This window comes from Phacochoerus africanus, chromosome 14 (genome assembly GCF_016906955.1).
Source record: "Phacochoerus africanus isolate WHEZ1 chromosome 14, ROS_Pafr_v1, whole genome shotgun sequence".
Taxonomy (NCBI): Eukaryota; Metazoa; Chordata; class Mammalia; order Artiodactyla; family Suidae; genus Phacochoerus; species Phacochoerus africanus.
The window spans coordinates 20711483-20723970 of NC_062557.1; the positions used below are offsets into that span (position 1 = coordinate 20711483).

General features: G+C 40.3%; 1 protein-coding gene across 4 annotated transcripts in view; it reads left to right on the forward strand.

Moving 5' to 3' along the window:
* Window positions 1–12488, forward strand: part of LOC125115138 (signal transducer and activator of transcription 5B) — a 65043-nt gene that overhangs the window by 24727 nt on the left and 27828 nt on the right. For 2 of the 4 annotated variants that reach the window (XM_047758960.1, XM_047758961.1), the window contains exon 2: window positions 12173–12310. In XM_047758960.1, the coding sequence (XP_047614916.1) occupies window positions 12183–12310 (128 nt within the window). In that variant the 5' untranslated portion in view covers window positions 12173–12182. Of the gene's footprint in view, window positions 1–12172; window positions 12311–12488 lie in introns of those variants that run through there. The other 2 variants (XM_047758963.1, XM_047758962.1) reach the window with 2 other exon arrangements.

Here is a 12488-nt window from a genome sequence, read left to right on the forward strand (position 1 = left end):
TCTTTGGAGCTTTACTGGAAACCAAATGCTATTGCGTACTAGCTGCAGAAGCAGGAGGGGAAGTTGGCAAGAATTAACTGCTTTCTGTTTGGTCTCTCTGAGGCAGCTGACCTTTTGGAAGGAAATCGCTGCTCTTTGCTTCTTCCTGTAACAGTGCAGCCTGTGAAAGCACATACATACGGAAGGGTTCTGCCCTTATCCTGGCTGATGATGGGGCATAAGCCGTTAGTTAGGATGTGGGAGTCTTTCAGCGCATCTGCTATGTGTTGTAGGAACACACACTGAAGTTCACGGAGCTAAGCTGTGTGCAGATATCCCAGCAGATGGGTAATGAGAGAGTTATCTGTTTTCAGCAAAAGAAGTTTGTTTTAGCAAAAGTAATTGTATTTTATTGCAAAGTCCTACTCTTAAGGCTATGGATGGGCCATTACTTTGTGTGCAGCTGTAATTAATCTTCATGTTGAATGCCCTGATATCAGTATTATTTCTGATACTAGATCACCTTTTTCCCTGAGAGGCCAAACATTTTTATTTGCCAAAACATGTTCTCTTATTTAAGTGCCGTTTCATCTCACAATTAGAATTAACTTCTTACCTATACCTGCTACCCACTGTTGGACCTGCCTTTTCTGCAAGATTCGTTTTACTTAGACATTATGAGTATTGCACCCCACACCTTGGCATTATCTTCAGAAAGCTGCAGTTAGGCTTCCGAACTGAAATATCATGCATCGAGCAGGCAAAGAAACTAACTGATGAGCCATTTCTCTCTTAAAAGATTTTAGTCTAGTGTTATTTTAGCCAAAACATACTTAGTTTCATTTTTTTAAAGGTTTATATTCACGTAACTGTAAGCAAAAACGAAGTTGATTGTAATTATTGGTGAATGCAGAGAACACAGCTACCTGAAAACGGGGGCAGGATACCACATTCTTCTGCATTTAGTTTGGGTTCAGTGGATATGTGTGCTTTTCCAACATATTACTGGTCTCTTTCCTAGATTTACTGTTAACCGTAAAGATTGTTGAGTAAGCATTAGTGTTGATGCACATAAAAGAGAGAAACCTCAGGAGAATGATCTCAGGTCTTTCTTTAGTAAGATGGCCCCTCCATGCTTCTTTTCTGTTCTTAGAACCTGGCCTGATCTGTTCAACCTTGCTGAAATAGCAAAGAATCCAAAAGGAAGTGCAAACCTTACTTTGGCTTTAGGTATAGGTTCTGGCTATCAATAAAACAGAAAGATTCCCCCGCCACCCCACCCAGTTCTGTTGGCCTTTGAGCAGGAGCGAAGTTGGTAACCAATGGGTAAGGCTTTCTGGGAGCTGATCTTGTAACTGTAGCCTTCTACAGACCTTGAATTGTCATCCTTGAACTATTAAGGACCTTCACCTAGGCCAGTTGTACCCAGGTTTGTCATTAGGGGTAAGGGAAATATAGTTTTTATTCTTATTTTTTTAGGGCCGCAGGTGCAACATATGGGAGTTCCCAGGCTAGGGGTCAAATTGGAGCTACAGCTGCCAGCCCACACCACAGCCACAGCAACACCAGATCCAAGCTGCAGCTCACGGCAAAGTCAGATTCTTAATCCACTCAGCGAGGCCAGAGATGGAACCTGCATCCTCATGGGTACTAGCCAGGTTTGTTTCCGCTGAGCCATAACAGGAACTCCAAGGAAATATGATTTTTAAAAAAGGAATTCTTGTACGCCTGGAGGTGGTTTTCTGTGTATTTCATTCTGTTTACAATTGGTACAAGTTTGCAGGAACTGTTGCTTAGTCATGTCAGAGATGAAAAAGAACCAAATGTGAATCTAAGGATATATCAGTTCTTTTCTTGAAATATGACTTTCTCAATTTTTTTTTCTACTTTCCACATTTTTTCCCAGAAATCACAAGAAAACCTCCTAATTTCAAAGCCTACTACCTCTGAGATCACTAGTCTTCAACCTGGTCTAAGTTCTAGTTTACTTTTTTTTTTCTTTTGGTATTCTGAACTTTTTGGTATGAGCATTTTCAAACACTCGCAAAATAAATTAAGAATAGTATCTAATGAATTTCCACAGATTCATTGCTCAAAGTCAAAATTTACCAAAGTTTTATTAATCTTTTTTATATACTCTCCACATAAATACTTGTTTCTTTTGGACTTCAGAAAATACTTAAAATATTTTGCGTGCCATTTACTACTTCTAAAAGAAGAGTTTATTAAACACAAGAATAATATAAAGTGCAAGGCATTTTTGAGGATTTAAATAAAATAAAAACAGTTGTCAAAATTACAAATTAATTTTAGTATTAATAGTCTCGGTACTTGAAAAAACATTAGTTGCTGTAAATTTGAAACTGATAGAATTGCATTTCTTTAAAACAATGTGTAACTATTTCATGCCCCACTTAAATCAAGACTACCTAATTTGGGAGTTCCCATTGTGGCCCAGCTAGTATCCATGAGGATGAGGGTTCCATCCCTGGCCTGGCTCAGTGGGTTAAGTATCTGGTATTGCTGTGAGCTGTGGTTGCAGATGCAGCTCGGATCCTGCGTTGCTGCGGCTGTGGAGTAGGCTGGCAGCTGCAGCTTGTATTCATCCCCTAGCCTGGGAACTTCCATATGCTGCACGTGCAGCCCTAAAATAAAAAAGAAAAGAAAAAAAAAAAAGGAGAAGGAAAAAAAAATACTACCTAATTTGTAAGAAAGTGCCATAATCTGAGTACTGTCATGTTGGGAAATATTTCTCCATATGTCTTCTGCATGTCCCTTTATGCTTGATTCCTGTGAGATAGTGGATAGTACCAGCTGCCCATAATTATTAAATTTATATTTCAGGTTTTACATTTCAAAAAAAAATTAATAAATCCAAAAACTTTACAAAAATTATACCAAATCTCCTGCATCTAAATGTAACAACTGTTTATAGTTCTCTGTGACCTTTCTCTGATATGTGTCCTCTGGCATACCTATTGTATACAGTTTCCGCTTAATATTCTTTTGTTCATACTTCTAATAAACGTGTTTGTGGCCTTCTACTTAAACATAGCCTTTAGGAGTTCCCGTCGTGGCTCAGTGGTTGACAAATCCGCCTGGGAACCCTGAGGTTGCGGATTCAATCCCTGGCCTTGCTCAGTGAGTTGGGGTTCCGGTGTTGCCGTGAGCTGTGGTGTGGGTCACAGACGCGGCTCAGATCTCGAGTTGCTGTGGCTCTGGCGTAGGCCAGTGGCTACAGCTCTGATTTGACCCCTAGCCTGGGAACCTCCATGTGCCGCAGGAGTGGCCCAAGAAATGGCAAAAAGACCAAAAAAAACCCCAAAAAAGTAGCCTTTATATTTCATTTACATTGTTGCATAGTATTGCATCAGATTAATATGTTATCATTTAACCATCTCTTACTTCAGACTTTTAGGTTATTTTCAGTTTCTCACTATTATATATCATACTGTTTAACTAATGGCTGTCCCCAGTTGACCCTAGTGCAAGGTGCTCTTCAAAGCAAATTTTGCTAAGTGAAAACTTAATGCTACAATTCTCAGTGGTAAGAGGGAGGCTGTGAACTTTAATGAGGAAAATATTGGGAGCATGTGTAGGTTTATTGATACATTGCCTTGAAAAGAAAAACTTCAGTAGGGAAGGGATTGTCTCTCATTTAAATGGTACAGAAACTCAGTGTTATAGTAGCTGAGGAATTTCTACTGCCTGAACTCAAAGATTCGACCTTTTTGAGAGATACTTCCTAAGAGGAGTTGGGCTTGATTAACAGTATAAAATGGGTACAGATTCAACCTTCGTTAGAAATTCTGAGGCTACCGTGGGGCTGCATGGCAGCCTCGGATCATTTCTCATTTTTCTGTAATACAGATGGTCGTTGTTTTGTGGGCTACAGTAAATGTTATCTGGAAAATGTTATTGATGTAGCTTCTTCCCAAGTGGGTTGTTCAAGTTGCTTAATAGATTTCAACACAGAGATAATGATAACGTACATGCATTCAAGCTGCAGGCCAGTGTGACAGGAGGGAGCCCTTCTCCCTCCCTCCCGCCCCCTCTCTCTTCTTCCCAAAGTAATATGTAATGATTCAGCTGTGACATAAAGATTTATGACTGATTGGCTTCCCAGAATGTTATCATCTGTCTGTTGCCTGGCACATCTTTCCTTGTTTGTTTCTTTGTGAGCTAAATACTTTTATTCTTTTTCTGTTCTCTTCCCATCTGTTTAATCATCTGATTTGGTGAGAATTGCCTTCCTGATTGCTTATAGTATTTAGACTTTTTTTTTTTTTTTTTTTTTTTTTAAGAGAGCAGATGGCAATGGTGTTGACCTACTTCTAGATGGAATAGTTTTACTCTAACCTTCTTACTTGATGTTAGGCCAATTTTAATATGAACAAAGTCTTAATCCTTTATGGCTACTGTTTAATATTTTTCTCTCCCTTCAAGTTCTTCCTGCTAGGTAATCACCACCACTGAATACATGTATTAATAGTAAAGCAGTAAACACACAATCAAGGAGTCTGCTCTTTGTATTCTATCCAAAGTCCTTTAGTCATTAAATGGTGCTGCTATGATTAACAGTTTTGAATCCTGGTTCCTTGCCAGATCGGATTGGTTTTCAGATCAGAAGCAATGTTTGTACATCTCCTGTTTCATCTGCCAACTAACCCAAGCCTTTGCCCAAATCAGAGCCTCACAATATTAGATTTCTTATCCTAATTTCTTATTCATTTTCTTTCATTAAGTTATGAAATATAACAAACATGCAGAAAAGTACAAAGAAGCATATGACAGTCTACTACCGTAAGTCCTGGGGACAAAGGCAGCATGATGGCAGTGGTAGAGTACAGACTGGGGCAAACCTGCCCAGATCCAGCCCAGATAGTAACACTCAGCGGTGTGGGACCTGGGCAAAATGTTCGCCTCCAAAAGAAACCCATTAAAAGTCACTGCTCATCCCCCCAGCCTTTGGTAGCCACCAATCTACTTTGTCTCTATGTGTTTGCCTCTTCTGGGCTTTTCGTATGAATAGAATTTACAATATGTGGCCTTCTTTTTAATCTGTCTCCTTTCACTTTGAATCATGTTTTCAAGGTTCATCCAGATTGTAGCAGGCATCAGTGCTTTATGCCTTTTTATAGCTGAATAATATTCCATTTAATCTATGTTTCCATTCATGTCCCTATTATCCATTCATCTGCTGATGGACATTTGAGTTGTTTCCACCTTTTGGCTCTCATGAATAATGCTGCTATGAGCATGTGTGTACAAGTTTTTGTGGACATATGTTTTCAGTTCTCTTGGGTATATACCTAGGAGTGGAACTACTGGGTCATATTGTTACTCCATGTGTCTAACCTTTTGAAGAACCTCCAGATGGTTTTTGAAAGTTGTTACATCATTTTACAATCCTGTTTAATTTGCCAAGCCTCAATTTCCTCCTCTATAGAGTGGAAGTAATAATAGGGCCTACCTGCTAGGCTTGTTGTGAGGGTTAAATGAGTAGATCCATAAAAGCACTCATTGTTATTAGATAATGGAGCAATGGTTCAGTAGGTGATAGTAAATGACCTTAAGTGATAAATCTGGATGGTGGATAATAACACTAATAATGTTATTTCAATGCAATTTCATTCATATTTTTGGAATTTATTTATTAGGTGAATCCAAATATTTGTTGCTAGTAATTTCTTTAATTAGTAGGAGTCAGATATTCCTTGGAAGAAATTGACAAGCCATAGCTCCCTGCTGGCTTAGTCTTCTTTGCCAGAAGAGCCCCTCTGAGTGGGTGTTCTATTTTCGAGTTGAGTATACTTACAGCAGCCTTGCTCTCATTACACTGCCTGTCACAATTCTCAATTCCCGCATTCAGAGATGAGGGAACAGTCTGGCCAGTGCCTTCCCACCAGCTCCGTGAGTTCTCACCTGTGGACGTCCTGGTGCCAGTGACTTTGATTACAAAATGGGAATACCAGCCTTTCACAGGAAGGTGAAACTTATATGCAGGATATTGGTTAAGGAGAAAGAAAGCAAGGGCTGTTTGTGGAGCATTGACTTTGGAAAGGTACTTTATTGAAGTCAGTTAAAATTGGAGTTGGGGAAAAGGAACTTAACATCTGTGTAAGTTAAAGGTTGTAAAAGTTAGAATACTATTGAGCATTTACTAATGAGCCAGGCGCTGTTTTAAGCCCTTACCCACCTTAGCTCATTCTTACAACACCCCCCGAGAGACATAAGAATTATTATTCCCATTCTACAAATAAGGATACTGAAGCACAAAGAGTCTTAAGAGGTTAAACATTTTATAGAACTCTATTTAGGTGAGTTTGCCCTTATCTCCAGAACTCGAACACCCATTTTAGGGACTTGAGCCCTAGGATGCAGTGATTGTGGTGGGGTGGAGAATAGGAATTATAAAATGCTTTAAATTATACTCATGAATCCAGCAAACAAATCTCTGCACACACGTTAACCACCCACTCCCACCCCAAGCTAGAATTCATTCTCGCAGGTGGCAGGTATACCCTCTGTTGTCATGTTTTCTTCTTCTCCTCCCTGACAGTTTAGCTATGGCACTACTTTGGGTACCATGTTCTAGAAGTCTTCAGAGAGAGTGATTTTTTTTTTTTTTGGTCCACCCTAAGATGTATGGAGTTGCCAGGCCAGGGATCAGATCCAAGCCACAGTTTCTATCTGTGCTGCAGCTGCAGCAACATTGGATCCTTAACCCACTGTGCTGATCCCAGCACTCCAGAGATGCTGCTGATCCCATGGTGCCATAACAGGAACTCCAGAGAGTGTTTTTGGTTTTGTTTTTTTCTAAACAAAGGTTTATATTTTACTTTTAAAAGGGAAAACATCTAATAAAAGGTATTTATTATTAAGATAAAATTATCCCTAAATCCCACTTGTATCATTTTTTTTGTTAGCAGAGCCTGTAACATTATGAGTTTTAGACTTTAACCCCCCACCACCACCTTTTTTTTCCCAAGTACCTGAGGATCCGCTTTATTTGGGATATATCCCAGTGTATGAGGTCAATGTGCTTTCAGAAAGTACAGGATTCTACGTCCAGGGTTGTTTTGGGTTGTTGAAATGCTTATGAACAATAAGAGTGCAGCTAAGCAAAGCTCAGCTAGTTCTCGTCTTTGGCTAAAAATAAGATTCTGAATCCATTTCCCAGTCTCTAGAGAAGCCCCTGCGATGATTTACCAAAGAAACAAACCACTTCCCTTGTCAGAACATCACGCATTGAAGACAGAGCTGCCCGTAAATAAGCAGAAGAGAGCATGTGCGGAGGACAGATGTGAGGTCACTGCATGTGTGGGGTGGCTTCCGTGGCTGGATGAGAACTAGTGAGGAAGGGCAGGGAGTCAGCTGATGCCAGGTGTAGGCTGAGCCGAGTAATGTGTGTAGGGCTTGAAAAGCATTACTTAAATTCTAGGTTTTATTGATACAATTGAGGGGGGAGGAAGTTTTTTTCTAAACCTCATATTTTAAATCATCACATGATAATCTCAGTAAGCCATCTCATATTCCATGTGTATATAACTCTTAGTTAAAAAGTAAAACAAAGAGTTCCCATCATGGCTCAGTCGTTAACGAACCCGACTAGCATCCATGAGGACACAGGTTTGATCCCTGGTCTCACTCAGTGGGTTAAGGAACCGTGTTGCCATGAGCTGCGGTGTAGGTCACAGATGAGGCTCAGATCCCACGTTGCTGTGGCTGTGGTGTAGGCCGGCAGCTACAGCTCTGATTGGACCCCTAGCCTGGGAACCTCCATATGCTGTGGGTGTGGCCCTAAAAAGACAAAAGATGAAATAAAGCTAAAATAAAAATGATTCTATACTGTTTAGTGTACCTTTTTGGAGGCAGGAGGACATGTGGAAGTTCCCAGGTTGGATCGAACCCACGCCATAGCAGTGACCAGAACCATAGCAGTGACAACGCCAGATCCCTAACCACTTCGCTATGCAGAACTCTTATTCAGTGTACTTTTGTTTACACTTTTGACCAGCGGCAAGCAAAACCTGCTTTCCACATCTATCAAAGCATTATTTTGTAGTGAAATTAAATTATATTGTGTTTATCAAAATAAGGTGGTTACCACCTTATATTTACCAGCTATTTTCCTTCAAATGGCATTTTAGAAAGTAACTACCATGGTACATTCATAAAAAAAATTCCGAAAAATTCTATGGGCTCAGCCTTCCACTCTTTTGTGTGTTGGGGGGGGGGAGGCTTTTCTGCACTTTGTAGGATATTTAGCAACATCTCTGGCATACCCTTTTTTTTTTGTCTTTTTGTCTTTTTAGGGCCGCACCCATGGCATATGGAGGTTCCCAGGCCAGGAGTCTAATCAGAGCTGTTGCTGCTGGCCTACACCACAGCCAAAGCCACGCCAGATCTAAGCCGAGTCTGCGACCTATACCACAGCTCATGGCAATGCCGGATCCTTAACCCACTGAGCAAGTGACAAGGCCAGATCAAGGCCAGGGATCAAACCCACAACCTCATGGTTCCTAGTCGGATTCGTTTCTGCTGCACCATGACGGGAACTCTAGCATTCCACTCTTTGATAGAAACTAGGAACTCATAGTAGTTCCCTGGTGGCTCAGCAGGCTAATGATCCAGTGTTGTCACTGCTATGGCTTGGGTCACTGCTGCAGCGTGGGTTTGATCCCTGGCCCAGGAACTTCTGCATGCTGTGGGTATGGCCAAAAAAAAAAAAAAAAACAAAACCTAATATAAAACTTGACAAAATAATGTGACGTTTATATAGTACCCCTACCTATATGGCATATAACCATAATATTTCTTTCTTAAAACAATAATAGATGCCTCAGAGTTCCCATCATGGTGCAGCGGAAACGAATCCAACTAGTAACCATGAGGTTGCAGGTTTGATCCCTGGCCTTGCTTGGTGGGTTAAAGATCCTGCATTGCCGTAAGCTGTGGTGTAGGTTGCAGACATGGCTTGGATCTGGTGTTGCTGTGGCTGTGGTGTAGGCTGGTGGCTTTGGTGTAGGCTGGCAGCTATAGCTCCGATTAGACCCCTAGCCTGGGAAATTCCATATGCCGCAGGTGGGGCCCTAAAAAGCAAAACAACAATAACAACAACAACAGAAAAAAAAAATAGACTCCTTGAGTTATGCTAAGTCAGCAGGACATATGAGATACTTACTAAGTATTTGCTATGTATTTATTCACTCAGCAAATATTTATTGATGACTTAACATAGCAGGTCACTGTAGCAGGCACTGGGGACACAGTGGTGAATAAAGGTGTCTCTTCACTTTCTATTCTGAGAGTTCTTTGGGGAAGACATGCAAAAACAAATCGACAAAACCTAAAAGGGAAGATTACAGATGGCGCTATAAGTAATTAAGAAACAGATCATTGTTAATGCAGACTCATCCAAATTATGAAGTCTATTTCATTTTCTTGAGTTGATATTTCATAGTGAGATCTTGTTCCACAGTGACTTTGAAAAGACCTGATAGATTGGACCCAATTGTGTCTGTACATTTATTTATGGAACAACAAAAAAATTACGGACTGCTTATGTGTCAGCCACAGTTCTTGGCCCCAGGGAAAGAGTAGTAAACAAAACGAAGTCTTCGTGCTCATGGTGCTTCCACCCTAGAGAGAAGTCAGTAAGCGAATGTATGATATATGTCAGGAAGTGATAAATGATATCAAGAAAAATAAAGCAGACTGAGAGGATAGAGTGAACAGTATACTGTTGTGTTTGGGGGCACTGAGGAGTCTCTGAGGAGATAAGCATTTCCCCAGTTTTGCTGCTTTTGTCTCTTGGGTCAATTTGGCTAATGTATGCAGGTTGCAAGAAAATTTTTGTATCTGTTGGTATCATTCACATATTCATAAAGAGAGCTTCGGCAAAGTCCTACTTCTTTCCAATTCCTTACCACTTGAAGAGTTTAATACCTGAATTCTTTTCTTCATTCCTTTATCACTCCTGCCAAAGCACCTTCATCCATCCCATCCATCCCTTTACCTTTGGTCCAAAGAACATGCTTTTATCTGTTCCAATTTTCCAGAATCTTGGGATATGAGTCATTTGATTAAAAATTATATTGTACAATTAATGTCTTCCAGATGTTTGATTATAATGTGGGATTACTTCTGGGGAGAGCTCTTTTTTCTAGGTCTTTCTCCTAGTAAACCCTCAGCCAATGAAATTTGATGTCTTGGGTGATCTTACAGTGATCCCAGTCTTAATGCTCAAAAGCCTTAAATAAAACCGTATACTGCTCAAGTGTTCTGTAGCATTGCACGAGGCTAAAATAGGTGACTGGCACCCACCCCACACCTCATTGTTGGCTAACTCCCTTGTCCCATAAATAGCTGTGTGTTATGCGATCGGACAACTACAACTGACAGAGAAGGGATTTTTGTTTCCCAACACCCTTGTGTGGTCTCTGGTATTCCACAAAATCAAGGTCTAATCCACTGGACCTTGACTATAACACAATTCTTAGGAGCATTGTGCAAATCAGTAGCCACATTGTTTTGGGTAAGATTCAGTATATCCCTGCCTTACACCAAATTCCACATTATGGATCATAGTGCTAGAGCAGGTTTCAGTTGTAAGTCCCCTTTGTGTATGTGAAAGTCACGTTGTCATGATCTGGGTAATCCCAGAGAGTTTCTGCCGAACACATAAAAATTCTCAGGTGAGTCTGAAAAGGCATAATGATAATTTTATAAAGCCTGTTTTTCTGAAATCAAGAGCATGTTTTAAAAACCTACCCACTCTTGGAATATAATGGTTCTTATTTCTAACTCTTAGCTGGAGTGTATTGTTTTTATGGCTGAAAGATTTTTAAACGCTGAAATTTTAACAGAACATTGCTTCATAAATTCCTTAGCAATAACTCAGGAGGTGAACCTTGGGGTTATTTTTCCAGATAAATATGTGCCCTCTATGTGCAAATAATTACTGCTTAGATAAATAGTGATAATACATAAAGTTAAATCCATGTTTTCATTATTTTCATTTTTCTTTTACTGGGTCTTTTTTTAGAAATTTAATTAAATTTTTTTTTACTGGGTCCATGGCATGTGCAAGTTCCCAGGCCAGGGACTGAACCTGAGCCATATCAGTAACCCGAACCACAGCAGTGACAGTGCTGGATCCCTAACCCAATGAGCCACCAGGGAACTCCCATACTAGGTCTTTTTCAAAATGGCAGTATGTTTATTGCTTTTTTTTTTTGTCTTTTCTAGGGCCACTCCCACGGCACATGGAAGTTCCCAGGCTAGGGGTCGAATCGGAATCGGAGCTGTAGTCGCCAGCCTACACCACAGCCACAGCAACACAGGATCCGAGCCACATCTGCAACCTACACCACAGCTCACAGCAACACCGGATCCTTTAACCCACCGAGCAAGGCCAGGGACCACACCCACAACCTCATGGTTCCTAGTTGGATTTGTTAACCGCTGCACCATGACGGGAACTCCTGTTTATTGCATTTTGTAAAAGTCAAAATACCAAATCTAAAAACAAGTGATTTATTTATTTTAAAACAAGAGATTAAAAAAAAAATGCCTGTGTTACTTATTTATCATTAGTCTTGAAATGCTGCTTACTATTGCTTCAAGTTTGGAACAAAAGTAAAGAAAGAATATGTCTATGATATCAAAGCTGTAGGCAGTTCTTCCGTTAATGATGGATTTATACTTTTGCTTATAGGACTTCAGTATGTTTTATAGTCAAAGCCTCATAGACCCAGTTATGTACCTTTCCATGGTCACACTGAATGTCTACATTTGAAAACATGTTAAAGCTAAAATTCAGTTCAAGAATACTGAACTCGGAGTTTCTGCTGTGGCGCAGTGGGTTATGAGTCCGGCTTGGGTCACTGTGAAGGTGCAGGTTCAATCCCCAGCCCAGCGCAGTGGGTCAAAGGAAGGATCTGGCGTTGCTGCAGCTGCTGCGTAATGCAGCTGCAGCTTGGATTCAGTCCCTGCCCCAGGAACTTCCATATGCCATGTGCAGCCATTAAAAAAAAAAAAAAAAAAAGAATGCTGATTTTTAGTCTACCAAAAAGGGCTTAAATACATTTATCTCTGGCCTTTATAACTGAATATTTACTCTGGTGGATTTAAAAGGGGGAAGGAAAAAAAAAAACAAAACCCAAACCACTGATTGTTTGTTTAACAGATTGTAAACCATGGCTGTGTGGATACAAGCCCAGCAGCTCCAAGGAGATGCCCTTCATCAGATGCAAGCACTGTATGGTCAGCATTTCCCCATCGAGGTGCGGCATTATTTATCCCAGTGGATTGAAAGCCAAGCTTGGTAAGTGAGCAAAGTTTTCTGCATTATGTTTTGTGAAGCACAAGCATATTGAAATTTTATTGGAAAGGTAACATAATGAAGCCTCTAAAAGTTGTATATTTGAGAAGAAAATTATGTGACCCCTGAAAAGATATTTAATTCCATCTTAAATTTTTGAAAGATGGAATAACTATTGGGG